Genomic DNA, 15454 nt, shown 5'->3' on the forward strand with positions numbered 1-15454 from the left:
CCATCAAAGCTGTACCAATCCAAATTTTTTCTTGATAAAATGTGAACAGGGTTTAGTTCTCCAGCTTGTCACAGGAGGTAGCATCTCTTTATAAAAACTCTAATCTTTGGATGGGCTTTATCAGGATTTAGCAGCAAACTGTTTGCAATCCAGCATGTAATGTAGCAAGGCTCAAGACTGATAAACCTACAGCAAACAGTCACCCCCAGCTCTTTTTGGTTCCATAGTGGGTAATGCTCATGAGACAACATTTATGTTTTCTACTGTGTATGGCGAGCACAGCGACTCTGTGCAGCAAAGAGAGACATTTTTTTCCTTAAGAAGGGATCAACAGTAGAGTGAAGAGAGAATCTGTCCCACAGCAAATAATTCTCAAATATATGATCCCACAGCATGTTCTGACAATTCACTCTGTAGTAGTAGCTGTTAGCAACCTTAGAACGTTATAAGACACATGACGAACTTCTGTTAACTCTACAGTTGCTGTGGTGCAGAAGGCTCAGCGGTCAGGTCACACCCCATGAGGTTTCTCCCTCAAACAGGTAGACTGGGTTCATATCCAACCTGTGGCCCCTTTCTCGCATGCCACTCCCCTCGCCTATATATACACAATATACATAATATATATACACTAGTATTCATATTAATTATCAAGTAAGTTTGTAAAATTGATATTCACATACATTTTTTGCTTTAAACTCAATGTGACTTTTAGGCTAGCTACACTGCCTTAAAAATGCTATCAGGCACTGGACTAGAAGAGAATAGAAAGTACTTTATTTATCCCTGAGGTGAAACAAACAAACAAACAAACAAAAAACAGATCATTGATTCAGCTTTACAGTGAATACCTATAAATTCTGGACCTAACTGTTTTTTAAACTGTATATGATGCATTTTGATTCAGTCGTATATGGACTAATACAACATTTGGATTCTTTTATGTCCAATGTTTTTCATTTGAGAAGACCATGGACCACTTTATGTTAGGACTGAATTTTGGAAAATAATCCAAATGCTTTTTTTGGACCAATATAGCAATTGCAATTTCGCATGCAATTTTTTTTTCTTTGAGTGTGTGTGTGTGTGTGTGTGTGTGTGTGGGGGGGAGGGGGGGGGGGGGGGGGGGTATCGTCTACATTATACACTTAACACAAATAATAAACAGTTCTGTGGAGTGACCAACACAAAAAGAATACTGTTAACATATAAAATAGTATTTCCTGTAGGCCAGGCCCACATGTTCATGTTAATAATAATAATAATAATAATAATAATAATAAAAATAATAATAATAATAATGCATTTTATTTGTCAAAGCGCTTTTCTGAACACTCAAAGACGCTTTACAATGGATAAAAACAGCATATAAAACAACACACAGTAATAAAACATGAATGAAAAGAAGCCAAGCAGAAAATAATGGGCATTTAAAAGACAATCAAACATTAAAAGCTTTTTTAAAAAGTTGGGTTTTGGTTGGTGTTTTGAAGGTGGGGAGGTCGGGACAGATACGGATGTGAGGTGGTAAGGCGTTCCAGAGAGTGGGGGCGGCGACAGAAAAAGCTTGGTCCCCCCATGTTGTGATGGAATGAGATGAATTGATGCATGAATTGATACAAATAGCACATCTTTATTTAACCATTACAATCACAGCAGAATATTGACTGATTGATTTAACTTCAGGTCTTGTAGACTTGAAATGATATTATGATTAATTTCCTGAGAGAAAGCAACGAAACACTGCAGATCAACAGGCCTGACCAATAATCCGAAAAACAAATTTGAATCCTCTCTTCTTTGAATCTTTCACTAAATAATGTGTGGAAATGTGAATGAGACCAAACCTCTAGCTCAACCACTGAAATATGTCAACATGTGGAGTGCACTTTTTTCTAAAATGAAAAAACAAAACAAACATCAAAAAACAGTGAACATTCATATCAAATGTATAAAAACTTACTGATCTCTCATTAGGTACCAAAACACAAACTTGAGTGCAGAAATGTAAATGAAAAAGTTTTGGCTCAACCAAAATATGTCAACCTGTGGATTGCACTTTTTAAGTGCACTTTAAAACTTTGCAGCCTTTGTTATTTGAAAATTGCTCTCTATTACATTGCAATGTCGGTTTAAATTCAATTAATTGTTCAGCCCTACTTAACATTACTCCTGCATAAGTTAATGCCCCATTTTAAGCCAAACATGTAAAAAAAAGTCTGTTTCTTTGGAAAACTTTTTTTTTTTTTTTACACTTTGCCCTTTTTTACTGTCAACAGTTATATTTGCAGAGCTGGGGATAAAGATACACTCTGAAAGCAAACACCTTTTAACTTTGCCATTAGTCAGAGTACGTGCAGTAACATCTGAAAACATGTCAACATGTGTCATAAAAAAAGGCTTTAACCGTTCAAAAATGTTAATATAACATGCTATGGTCAGGTGAAGTCCTTCATTTCTGCGTACATGCACAACAGGATCCTCACCCCTTCTCTAGGTTTGATTAAGACTGTGATACTGCTTATTGTATTACAGTCTCATAAAATGGGAACGGAGATGCATGCATCCTGCTCAACCATGCTCCAACCCAGGCCAAGTGTGTCCACTAACTGGACCTCTGTTGTGTCCCACAGAAAGTCTTTTAGCTTGACACAGGCTAAAAGGAGAATCTGACTCACTGCACCATTGTTAACCTCAAGACAACCATCCTCTGGAAAGGGCAAGAGCACAAAGCGCCACGACACAGTGTGGTAAAACAGCTCTAAATGAGGACGCTTCAAAGGTAGTCACAGAGGCCGAGCGGATACCATCGTAAAATGGAGCCAGAGCTGCATTGATTTTGGATCAGAAAGAGAGACAACAAGGAGAGAAACAGGAGAAGACATACATTCAGTCAGAGAGTGAGAGTGGCACGAAAAAGACGTGAAGACACAGAAGTCACAGAGAGGTAAAGGATCACCACATTTATTTCTTTGAACTAAAATCAAGTTCTATTTCTAGTTCTTACAATCATTTTCTAATACACATTTCTGTGAAAGCTCAGTGCATCTCTAAGTCAGTGCCAGCAGCATTAGCTTCAAAAGCACCGAGGACTAAAAAGTCTTCTCCATGAAATGATAATCTGACCACACTGATTCACTGCAGTTTATTCAAAGAGTTTGCAACAGAGCAGAAGAGGAAAAACAAACATGACCCAGTGGTAGCAAAGTTTTAATGATTAAAAGTTCAAGAAAAACAAAAACATTAACATTTTCAGACTACTCATAGAGTAAAGAAAAGAGAGCCTTTGCTAGAAGCACACACAAAGTGAAGCATTTTAAAATCATCTTATGTTCTCCCCGGCAAAGTTTAACTGGCTTCTCCTGACAAACCTCACAGATCTGTTGAAAAATCAAAATAATGAAAATTAAAAAAATAAAAATAAAGTTCTTGTTTATTTTTTTTCCCCTTAGACAAACCCTACAGCAGTCACATTGAACCAGCTTAATTTGAAAACAATTAGCTTACCTGTGCAGCGGCCATCCCTGACAGTGAATCCTTGGCCACACTGAACAGAAAGAGAAACATTGATGAACACACAGAACAATGATGGCCATGTGTTTGTGTTCACAACTGATCAAACTTGACAATCAAGGAGAAAAAGAGACTGTTGTTGGTTGTTTCCATTGTAAACTGACTGGAGTACAGTATTACCAGTGTTTAGAATTCATGCTGTACCTGTGTGTCATTGGCAAGCACAGCTGTCCCCCCCTCTGTTGGGTAGGCCACCTCCAACACTGAGTTCATTTCACTAGGCTGCACAGCTCGGGTGTAGAAGCTGCCATCAGGCCAAGTGACCGCAAGCACTGTCACCATATCGTTTCCTGATGGGGGGAAAATACCAAAGATCATCATCCTTGGTTAAAATGATATATAATCAAAAAGCATCAAAAATTACACTGCAAAGGGACTTTTTGCTTGTTTTGCTGAGAGCGAGAGGGAGGGATTTTACTCCCCCCAGAGGTTTTATGCTAAACTCTGTAGACAAAATAAATACTACTTGTTTAATAGTTTAAAAAAGGCCTAATCACATTTCTTTCTTTTTACATTTTTTTTGTTTAGATTTTTTAAGAACACTTTTCAGCACCCAACTTTCTCTGAACAATCTTTTTGTGTATGGAATAAAAAAAAGGAAATGCACTTTCACTGAGGAGTTCTAGAGGTCAAGAAAAATGAAGTTTCGACTCAGGTAAATTGATTCTCCCTGTTTTATTTCTTTAGCAAAACAAAAGTTAAAAAAATATTTTTGGTGTAACACTCAGCAAATTAGAGAAAAGCCTTAACAGTTACAACTCAATTTAATCTGCTTCTACTTATAAAGTGTTATTTTGTTTAAGCAGCATTGTTCCACTCGAGTTATTGGTTGGAGAGTACTGAACAGCGTCTCATTTTTTTCAACAATAAATAAACTTGAAACATATGAAGAGGTTACCTAAGCCAAAGTGAGCAACAGGCTCCATCTCACACAGGTACCCTGAGCCTCCATCGATGATGTGTGTATGAGCCCCGCTCTGACTGGTGAAGGCCGTGACCTTAGCTCCCCGGGCATAAGCGCCAAACTGGGTGCGGGGGATGACCCGCAGCCATTTGTTGGAGGAGCCCTGATGAAGATATGCGGTTAAGATTGTTGATATCAAAAAAAAAAAGGAAAAAAGCTTCAGGGATGGAAAGAGACAACATGCATTTAATATAAACACCTGAATTGAATGTACCAAAGGTTACTTTTAAATCTACTTAAGTCTGGATGAAAGTGCATTAATTACATTGAATTGAGTGTTAGAGTTTTTTTTTTTTTTTTTTTTTTTCATTTTAAGAGTTTTCTTGATCAACTCTTCAACTGAGATGAATTTCTTGACAACCTGAGAGGTGCCGGCCCCTTGGGTTATGTTGGCTTTAAAGCCAACTTAACCTAAATGTTGAACTCTTCCTCATTAACCTCAGCAGAAAAAGAAAAGATTGATGCATCAATAAAATTGAACTGAATATAATATACCAGCTCATGTAGCAGTAAAACACAACATTTGACTGTGGGTCAGAAGAACTTGTATTATTAACCTACCATTATTTTTTCATTTGACTGAAGTAACTACAGATGTCTTCAAATGATGAAACACACACGCAAACACACACCTGTGTGACCTTGTAGACAGAAATTGGCTGCTCAGAACTCTCGCCATGTGCCAGCAGCAGCTCCAGCTGTCCGTCCCCATCCAAGTCTGTCACAGTGCCACCTGTTTGAAGCAGAGAAACAGCTTTCAGTGACCAGCAGAATAACAACACTGTGCTATGAATAATGTATCTGTTTCATCTTTTTCCTCTCACTGTTTCTGAGGCGTTTTACCTCTGTCGAAAAAGGCAGGGTGAGGGAGACAGGAAATGCAGAGATGAAGAGGAAAGATGACATGCACCAAAGCATGTCAGGAAAACAATCTTTCATCTAGCCTGATGAGGGCTGTAAGACGTTTCTACTAACCGATTCAAAACAATACATCATCTGGCTTTATCTTTTCCAAACAGAGGGGTAGGGATGAAAAAAAATGAAAGTTTTTACAGAACATTGTTGAATGTCTTAGCTAAAACTAAACTGACCTGTTCCTCGTCCCTGTGGCTCAGCAGCTTCTCCCACATTGAGCTGCTGGATCACAGGGTCTGCACCTGCCCTTCTTGACACCCTGAAAACAAACACACAGGACACTTAAGGAAACACTTCAGTAAACAGTGTGTGGTATCTGTTTTTCTTTATGGTTTGAGGCCTCTCTCATTGGGCCTTAAAATCATACAATGATCAAAACATTAACCTGAACACTCTGTTGGGGGAGTTTCCATTGTAAGCAATGTTGTTGAAAAACACTTCCAACTCCTTGTCGTTGTCAAAGTCAGCAGCAATGACTGTGCGTATGGGTGAGGGATCAGCAAATGCTGAATTGGCTATATTCTGCACATCAAAAGAGACACTTCAGTATTGTTATATCGACTCATCCATTGCAGAAATTCCTATCATATAATTTTTCACATTTCCTATCTATGTCCCCACCCTGAATTTAAAGTCGCTCCCCTGCAGGTAGAGTCTGTGAGGGCCGTTCCAGTTGCCATAAACAATATCTGTCTTTCCATCGCCGTTGAAGTCTGCGAGTGCCACACCTCTGCCATGCTCGTAGCGGTCAGCCACCCCTGCAAAAAAATAGTGCAGGAAAATTAGAAGTTAAGAAAAGCTGTCAATACTCATGCAAGATGAAAATCTTTCACCATTAATTTAAGATGTTGTCTTTTGACTGCTTTTTTTAAATCCACAAAAAAAAAATCTTTCCAGATTTTAGAAATGTAGTGTTGAGTTTTCATAATGTACTTTGACTTGACAGCTGATTTAATGTCAGAAATGGGAGTTAGGTCTTGGTTGATAATACCCAATTAGAGGTATTTTTGGCCTCCTCTCTTTCTTTTTATTTTCATACTCACCTGCTGTACTGGCCACATCCTCAAAGGTCCCATCTCCTTTATTCCTGAACAGGAAATTGGGTCCATTCTCATTGTCACAAAACACATCAGACCTGGACTCATTTAAGATCGGTCCAACCACCACACCGCGTCCTCCTGTATAGCAAGAATACAGTTGAGTGACAAGAAACTTTGAAAATTTATACTCTTAATTTCCCCAACCTGACCTGTAAACTTGTGGACCCCTGCCTCAACAGACACATCTGACAGAGCAATGACACCACTGGTCACATTACTGGCAGATTCATCCATTTCCAAGAGAGCATGTGCACCAACATTGCGATAGGCATAGTTAGCAATGTAGATGGAATACCGGCCTGTTCCCTGTAGGGCAAAGAAAGGGAGAGTGTGGAAATAAGAAATCTTGGACCGATGACAAAAAAAGCTTATGAATTGGTTTCTCTTACCTTCCTGTCAACACATGCCACTGAACGCCCTGCCATCTTTTTAGCAACGCCCCTGTCTGTATTGACTTCATCCCTCAAAACATCTTCGAAGCTGCCGTTACGGAACTTGAAGAGCTTATCAAAATAACTGGCAGCCCCTGCATGATAAAGGTGAGAAACCCTTTAGTCAGCTGATTGTATATCAGGGGCGAAATACGTATTGTTTTTGAAAAGAATTGACCATTTACCAGAGTAGGCACTGTTTGTGTTGAGGAAATAGATCTCATCACGCCCATCTCCATCGACATCACAAGCAGTAACTCCAATAGCCTTTCCTCTAATGTCCCTCAGGGCGTAGTATGGAGAATTTGAATCATCGATGGCAATGTTGACCAGTTTGTTCTGTGTGCGATCATATTTCAGCACAAGGTTTGGCCCGTTGTACCTGAGGGAGGGAATTACATGTTAGTTCTGCTTATTGCAGACTTTCAACTGAATAATTCAAAAGCTATTTACATCGTTTACTTTTCAACTTACCCTGCCACTACCACCTCCAGATCACCATCACCATCCACGTCTGTGACAGCCATGCCGTAGTTCAGCTGTGTTGGGTTGTTCAGACTGTCAGGGGGTAACATCCTCTGTGTTACATCCTGGAACATGGGCTCTGACTGATGCCAGAGTCCAACCAGGAGGAGCAACAGACCCAAAACCTTCATCACTGCAACCTGGTGAGGCACAGAACAGGATTTGATCATGCAGCCCAAATCAATATGTTGATGATGCATGCGCATTTTGAAACAATGTTGCTGCATAGAAATATTAAGGGTAGCCTACAGTACAGGAGATCAACAGAAATCAGAGTCCCACAAATCTCTAAGAACTTAGTGTGGCCATCAAATAAATTAAAACACAAAAACCTTCCTACTACTATGTCTTAAACTATAAAAGTAAAAAGACACGGTTTGTGCCTGTTTCTTTCTAGGTGCAGCAGAAAAAAACAATTTGTTACCCATTGAGAGGAAGGAAATAGTTAGAAAACACATTTTTTTCCAAGATGTACTTCCCTTAAAATAATTTATGCAACCTTACTATATAATTTCTACTGTTTGACACATTTTCTACAGCCAAATATTTCTGAATATAGTTTGTCAGCTTTTGTCATTCACAATCCATTTTTGCATTTATTACATGCTTGAATTTCGATGGTTCTGCAACTTACCTGACAGCTCAGTCACCGTGTGGAGATGGAGGACGCTTTGCTGGAGCACTGTGCACGGATACAACACCCGCAGCTTCTCCACTTGGCAAATTCTTCGCTTTACACAACTACTCCTTGTAAACTTTACGAAACAGCTTGTGTAACGTGAGGAGGACCAGCCAATCAACGGAGATCTGTGTGAATTATCAGAATGTGGTTTGCCTGTGCTTCTGTAGGCGTGCACGGAGAACCCGGATGTTCCCTGGTGTAGTCACTGCGTTGCGGGAATAATACAGCCACGACATGGAGGAAATACATTCATGAGACGGTATATTAACGATTTACGCAGTGACAGAACTTATGACTAACAAAGTCGTCATATATTCGTGTGAAAAGTTTTTTGAGTGTGACAGAAAGAGACTACTGCTCCGAATGTCTCAGCCTTAAGGTCATTAATGAACACCACTTCCCAGAGTGCACTGTGTTCTCCCACGCTTGCGTTAGATGTGCGACGAAAATCTGTTTCTAAACAAGCCAAACAAACACGGGTAAGCTATTGGGTAGCACTTTCCCTGCAACATTTGGTTTCAAAGAACGAAAGAAATTGTTTAACATATCCAATTAATATGATTTGCTATATGACTATTCCATACGTCTTTATGTAGATAATGCAGCTGCACCAGAAAGCTGAGCCAAACTAAGCCTTAGCTTTTGAGCTAAGCTAATAGCTAACTATTGCTAACAGTACATAAGTAGTTTTGGTTTCTTTTGATTTGATTGTGACACGCCTTTGTAGCAGGAGAAGATATGGTTACAGTCGCTTTCTTAACGATATTAATATATGTGACGGTATCGTTTTCTTCACTTCCTGTGTTTCAGATGTTTTGACATAATTTCACAATGGAGTTGGAACAGCCCAAAGAAGACTCTGCTCCAGCCCAGCAACCTGTAGTACCTGCACCTCCACCCCAGTCAAAGAAGCCTAGTCAGGCGTTATATGTCCCCAAAAAACGGCTTAATGACTCCAAAGATAAAGCACAAACTCAGGGTGAAGGCAAACCAAGACCCAGACCTCGCTACACTGACAAGTCTCGAAAAAATGCCAAAAATAAGAAGGACAAAGATGGAGCCAGGCAGGATGGTGCGCCTGTAGTGGGAGAAGGTGGAGGTGTGACGCAGGATGGTGGCAGTAAGCCTGATGTGGAGGGAGAACGGTTACAAGACTCAGACGTTCAGGTGAATGGTCACCCAAATTTAACCTGTGTGGAGGTTGATGCTACATCAGAGTTGGAGGCAACAAACCCTCTGGAAGAAAAGGGAGAAGAGGATAGTTGGGACACCCTGTTCAACGATGATGGGGATTGTTTGGATCCACACTTACTTGAAGAGGTGAGAGCTCATGGGCATCTGTTACATTCCATCATCTATTTGTCTGTTTATTTCTGCTCCTTGCTCAAACTAATACTTACTACATAACAGAATTTTAAGTAAACTTGGCCTTTCTTTACTCACTCTTCTCCAGCTGGCTGTAAATGCCGGGAAAAAGAAGGAATCAATTCAGGAGCCCAGGTTTGATTATTACAACATGGACCGATATGGCAGCGATGAGGACGACATCGATCTCACAGAGGATGAACTTTCCCACATTGTAGAGATCTATGACTTCCCTTCTGAATTCAAGACGGAGGACCTTCTAAAGCTTTTTCAGTGCTACCAGTATGTATAACCCAAAGTCCTGCTATAGGCTTCAAAAAATGCAGTTAAAATACTGCTCTTTCATTTTGTTTTCTTGTTCTCAAGACTGCTGTATATCCGTAATCCTTTTTCTGACACTTTATACAGTGATTTTTTTTCTTGTCCTTTTTAATGTGCTTTCAGACAACGAGGCTTTGACATCAAGTGGATTGATGACAATCATGCTCTGGGCCTCTTCTCCAGCCCCATAGCAGGTTCGAAAAGTGCTGACGTACAAACAGTACTTAATGTTTGGTGTCAATGTGTATGTGTAGGTATCTTACAATGATGTGACTGTCCACATTAGATCTTTTTGTGGCACTTATCCCAGCTCCAATGGGAGGAAATCTATCAGATACATTGGCTCAGTATGAACATCTGAAAACAGCATATTTAGCATAACGTGGTTGTGAAGCTATGATGCAATCAGAAGTCTTTTATTAATTCTTGAGGGGAAATTATATTTCAGCTACATCCTGTCCAAGAAACATGAAAGACATTGAACATTGGGAGGACAGGAGTGGGAAAACAGTCTTTATCTGTTTTAGACACCATAATTGAATGAAAGGAAGTACATTTGTTGATCAGCATTTAGATTCTTTCAAAAACATGTTCTTTTACAGCCCGGGAAGCTTTGAGATCCAGAAATCCACTCATGAAGTTGCGACCACTTTCCAAATCGTCCTCTGCCACCAAGGCCAAAGCTCGCAGTTGCTCAGGTACAAACGAAGCCAGAGTGCATTTAAGTTCATCCCATAAATTTAAAGCTCTCAATCAACCCCCACCATTTCTCCTTTCCTTTCACATCAGACTACCTCCTGCCGGCCAAAGAGAGACCTCAGACTAGTGCAGCACTTGCTCGCAAGCTTGTGATTGGTGCGCTCGGTGTAAAAAGCAACCTGACGAAGGAGCAACGAGAGGCAGAGAGGAGGAAACTCCAGGAGGCGAAAGGTAGTTTGAAATATGTTACTTCATGAGTGTAAAATATCTGTTTTTCAATAAGAACCTTGCACCACTCTGAGATAACATTATGCCCACTTACAGATGAAATGAATGTAATTGTTATTTTGTGACAATAGCACCCTCCAGTGGGTGAGAGATGTTGAGCAGCAAGGGAACATTTTGTTCTTGAAGCTGATGTGGTGGAAGAAGGACAAGGCATAGGAGAAGGAATGTGAGCAACTTTGACAACGGACAAAGTTAATTTAAAAAAAAAAAAAAAAACTTTGACAATGGCCAAATGGTGATGGTGAGGAGAAGAGATGAAAGTCGTTTCACTGCACCAGTTCAGCAGCCGTAGCAAGAAAATAATGCAGGCAACACACACAACATACACAAGGCCATAGAGGGAGACTGACATGTCAGACAGGCGTTGTCATTAGCCTGTCAGCATGGTGAGGTGTCATCTTGTGCCGTCTCTGATTGTCCTTCATGGCACTGGATATTGAGTCGATGAATCAATGCTTAGAATGTTTAAGCATTTTGACCCATCTTTCATGGCAGTAGAACATACCAGAACACCAGAACGCACCCGTTTGTGACCAAAAACTCCAGCAAACAAGCTTTGATTAGCTTTTAGTGCTTGTCTCTGAAGCTCCATCTTTTGATTCTCTCCATGATCTCTCTCTAAATAAGTGAACTCCAGCCAACTTTCATTGCTCTAGCAACTTTCATGCAAATACAGTGCGGTTAAATATGCATCACATTGATTGAACAAAAAATCATTAAATACATACAATAGGCCTACAGAGAAATAAAAAAGGATTATTGCAAAAATGTAATTGAAATAGATATTTTACAGTCGAAATTAATGGAGCCAGATGCAAACATCTCTAGATTAAAAATACTTATCTGATGTGGATATTTTGACACTTTTTTTTTAGCTCAACTAGGGAGCGCTCCTGAAGACTGTTTCTGTGTTTCAACAGCTGTTTTAAATCAACAACACAGCTCAAGTCTCTAGTTTACAGCATCACTCTCTAAACTGTAGCACCAGGGGCTAATAGAGATGCATTAAGGTTATGGGGACTATTAGCAGGGACTTTTTAGGGGAGAAAGTACCTCAGGACAAATTTCAGGCCCTGGTTCGTTCAGTCCAGGTGTCCCTCATGACCTATGTAGGAGCCAAAGACTGAGTTCAGGGTCTTGACTCTTGGCCCTAATTTTTTCTTTTAATTCAACTGAGCATCTTGAGGCTGTGCTAGACCAACAAGTCTAATCCATGGAGGCTGTTTCAGCCCTTATTTGATGAAAGGGGGATACACAATACTGGTTTGGTGGCTATAATGTAGTGTTTGAGTAGTGGAAGTTTTTGAGAACAGACTTTTGTTGAGAAATCCTCATGTAATGTGTTGCTTAAGTGAGTAACAGGTTAAATGTGATTGCGCGAGTGCCCCTGTCCCAGAAAACCTTGTTATGCCTTATAAAAATGTGTTATTACACTTTTCCATCCTAGGTTTTGCATTTCATGGTCTTTACCACATGAGAGAGCTATTGCTGTGCTTTACTGAAGGAAAGGAAAAGAGCAATTGCCAACTGATGCCAAGAGAAGTTGCTCTCCATTCACTGCTGAGCAGGTCTATAATCAGTCAAGCAGCCATTTCCCTTCACGGATGGAACATAAGTATATAGGCGCAGAAAACCACAGTTGGCTGTCCAATCCAGAGCTAGTCAGGAAGTCGGGACTTGACTATAGAAAACTAAAAAAAACTCCTTTGTTCTCAGGCTGGGCTGACGGCTGTGCTCTTTATTTAAGATCACAACACACAGGGTGACTGTCAGAGGAGACGTGCTACATGTTCTGAACACAGTGTCCTCAGGATGGATGCCACGTCAGATTTATCCAGAGATAGTTAACAGATGCTTCTGTGACAAATCTAGAGCAACAAATCACTCTAGTGTATTTAGTTTGGTGCATTCACTGATTGATGCTGGTCTGTGTTTTGTCTTTCAGAACAAAAGCGTCTAGCAGCAAAGCAGAAAGAAGATGCTTGGGAAGGGAAGTGACTTCACAGAAAATGATCCCCCATCCATGGACTTTGTGTTGGCTTTTTTTTTTTTTTAAGATTCCTTGATTCAGCAAAACGAGAGCTCGTCTGTGTCCTCTCTTGATCTGTCTTTCCTAACTGGCCACTCCTTCAAACCACCACGCTTCCCAAAAATGGATTCCCACAGTTTTCCTTTCCTTCTGCCACAAACCTTGAACCAACTGCAATTGAACTTCTCATCATACATTTCCCCGCAGTGTTAGATCAGATAAGAGCGTCCTCCTATCTCCTCATCTTTATAGATAATGAAACACATCTCATGATCCATCCATGCAGGAATTTTTGCCTCTGGGCCACAGCTTCAACACGACCTCACTGGACATCCTTTTATATTTCCTAATGATATTGTAGCAACTTTACAGTAAAGCACTGAGTTCAGGGTAACAGATCTTTTGTGATACTTAGTTAAGTGTTTGTCTTTTATTGTGAGATTTTTATAGATGACGTGTAAATTCACATGTCAACATTGGGCAGTTGTGCTTTTCGTTATGACCATGTGTTATCAAATCCAGTAAAGTCTACAGTGGATCTTTGTTACTGTGTAAAGACTGAACTGATTTTCTTTTTTTTTAATACAGGGATGAAAGAAAAAGTTCTTGGCCATTTAATTAAATGTTCTCCTGAAAACCAGGTATGTCATCTGTAAATGGCTTTCCCATCTCATGAGTGTTTCCTTGATATTTGGTGTTGGATAAACACATCAGCTCTGAGATCCAAAAGTGACCAATGGCATGCCAGGCTTTATGCCAGTTAATTAGTGAGATATGGACTAGGGGTGGGTACCGAATTGGGTGCTTTTATAGGTGCCGACCGTATTCTGTCTGTTTCATCAAGTACAGATTTATGTAAAATCAAAAGGAACCAGGTCTAGGTACCAAAAGGCATCCTTGTGACCATGGGAGAGTGAAAGAGTAGGCCATTTTCCATGCTTGACATGAACACAGCACTGCAAGGTTATATGTTTAAGAAAAAAAACTAAAACAATATTTGAGATTTTATTAATAATTTAGAATTTAACACTACATAAACACACACGAAAGAAAATTGGTACCGTTGAGTACTGGTACTGGTTGCCAGGTAACCAGCATTGGTACCATATCGTTTCAAATGTGAAAGATACCCATCCCTAGTTTGGACGACTAAAGACGATGGGTTGTCTGTCGACTAGCCACTGTGGCTAGGTTGGCAGGCTAGGGCTAAATTACTTTTATGTTATCGCAAAGACAAAAAAAATTAACTTTTTAGACACATGGGAGATCAATGAAAAGTAAAAGTGCACTTTGTTGTCATTAAATGTGTAAAATGAGGAGAGTCGAACATGCTCCTGATCCTCCAGTCTGGTGCCATTCGCCACTTATTGATCTCACTGTGTCAAATTTAGATACAGATGAAAGCACATCTCCAGCTTCCCCTTGGTCGATAGGAATTAAATCTCATCCAGTTCAACATGGTGCAGTAGGTCAGTGAATTCAACAACACTGCAGTTTGAATATAATCATTTAGATTGCTTTAAATAACTTGTGGTTGATTTTGATTTCAGTGTTTTTTTATTCTTGAAGTGATATAAAGCCTTTCACAAGAGAAGGTCAATGTCTATTTAATAAAACTAAACTTTTTACTTCAACCTCTGCCTCATTATTCAGACCCAGCTTTTGTAATTCAGCTTCCTGAAACCCTCTGTCACAAACTCTGGAGACATTTGGATGGATGCTGGATGCAGCTGCCTCCTCTGAGGCTTCACCCAGCCGACCACAGACCATGTGGCTCTGCATCTCCTTCACCTTCTCAGCCAATAATTTAGTCTTATTCTTAGAGATGTCGGAGAATGCTACAAATTTATCATTTTACGTACTACTGCAAATGGTTGAACTTTTCATCAATGTCAACCAGAAACGGTTTACTTTGGTCTCCCAGCAGTAAGTGGATATGTAAAGACTGTGGAACAGATTACTGGGTGTAAATGCTTCGAAAGATGATCATTCATAAGTTAATTATAACATCCAAAGAAGCTTAGCTTGGATACTTCTTCCCCAAATACTGCATGTGCTGTCTGTCACTGCTACAGCTAACCCCATTTATACAACCGTTCAGACCACTGGCTGACTAAGACACAGTGCCACGTGGCTAATTAAAGTGCTGCAGCATCAGAGGAGGCACCGCTGGGTGTTCAGCCTTTTGTTTTAAACACCCTGTGAGAATTTATAAGGAATCTTGAGATAGACTCACTTTTATGTATTTGTCTGATTGTAATCCAGGTTGGGCTGCATGGTGGCGCAACGGTTAGTGCTGCAACCTCACAGTAAGAAGGTCACCGGTTCAAATCCCCACCTCAGCCGGTGGGCCTTTCTGTGTGGAGTTTGCATGTTCTCCCCGTGCATGCGTGGGTTCTCTCCGGGTACTCCGGCTTCCTTCCACAGTCCAAAAACATGCTCACCAGGTTAATTAGTCACTCTAAATTGTCCCTAGGTGTGAGTGTGTGCGTCGGTTGTCTGTCTATGTGTCAGCCCTGCGATTGACTGGCGATCAATCCGGGGTGTACCCTGCCTCTCGCC

At 40.3% G+C, this 15454-nt stretch overlaps 2 protein-coding genes across 2 annotated transcripts; one reads left to right on the forward strand and one right to left on the reverse strand.

Moving 5' to 3' along the window:
* Positions 1-2965: 2965 nt before the first annotated feature.
* crtac1a (cartilage acidic protein 1a) lies at positions 2966-8299 on the reverse strand. The gene is made up of 14 exons (XM_074694079.1): positions 8143-8299; positions 7458-7648; positions 7169-7365; positions 6942-7078; positions 6702-6858; positions 6496-6630; positions 6074-6210; positions 5838-5974; positions 5629-5711; positions 5170-5270; positions 4472-4640; positions 3718-3863; positions 3508-3547; positions 2966-3380 (listed from the first exon to the last, which is right to left on the reverse strand). Exons 2-14 carry the CDS (start codon positions 7637-7639, stop codon positions 3373-3375), a joined length of 1629 nt encoding a protein of 542 aa, XP_074550180.1. The 5' UTR covers positions 7640-7648; positions 8143-8299; the 3' UTR covers positions 2966-3372.
* A 99-nt stretch (positions 8300-8398) lies between these two features.
* Positions 8399-14483, forward strand: r3hcc1l (R3H domain and coiled-coil containing 1-like). The gene is made up of 7 exons (XM_074694090.1): positions 8399-8669; positions 9001-9510; positions 9644-9837; positions 10000-10070; positions 10479-10574; positions 10666-10806; positions 12809-14483. Exons 2-7 carry the CDS (start codon positions 9022-9024, stop codon positions 12859-12861), a joined length of 1044 nt encoding a protein of 347 aa, XP_074550191.1. The 5' UTR covers positions 8399-8669; positions 9001-9021; the 3' UTR covers positions 12862-14483.
* Positions 14484-15454: the final 971 nt, after the last annotated feature.

This window comes from Halichoeres trimaculatus, unplaced genomic scaffold, assembly GCF_033239565.1.
Source record: "Halichoeres trimaculatus isolate MK-OKI-2021-1 unplaced genomic scaffold, fHalTri1.1 fHalTri1_scaffold_2, whole genome shotgun sequence".
NCBI lineage: Eukaryota > Metazoa > Chordata > Actinopteri > Labriformes > Labridae > Halichoeres > Halichoeres trimaculatus.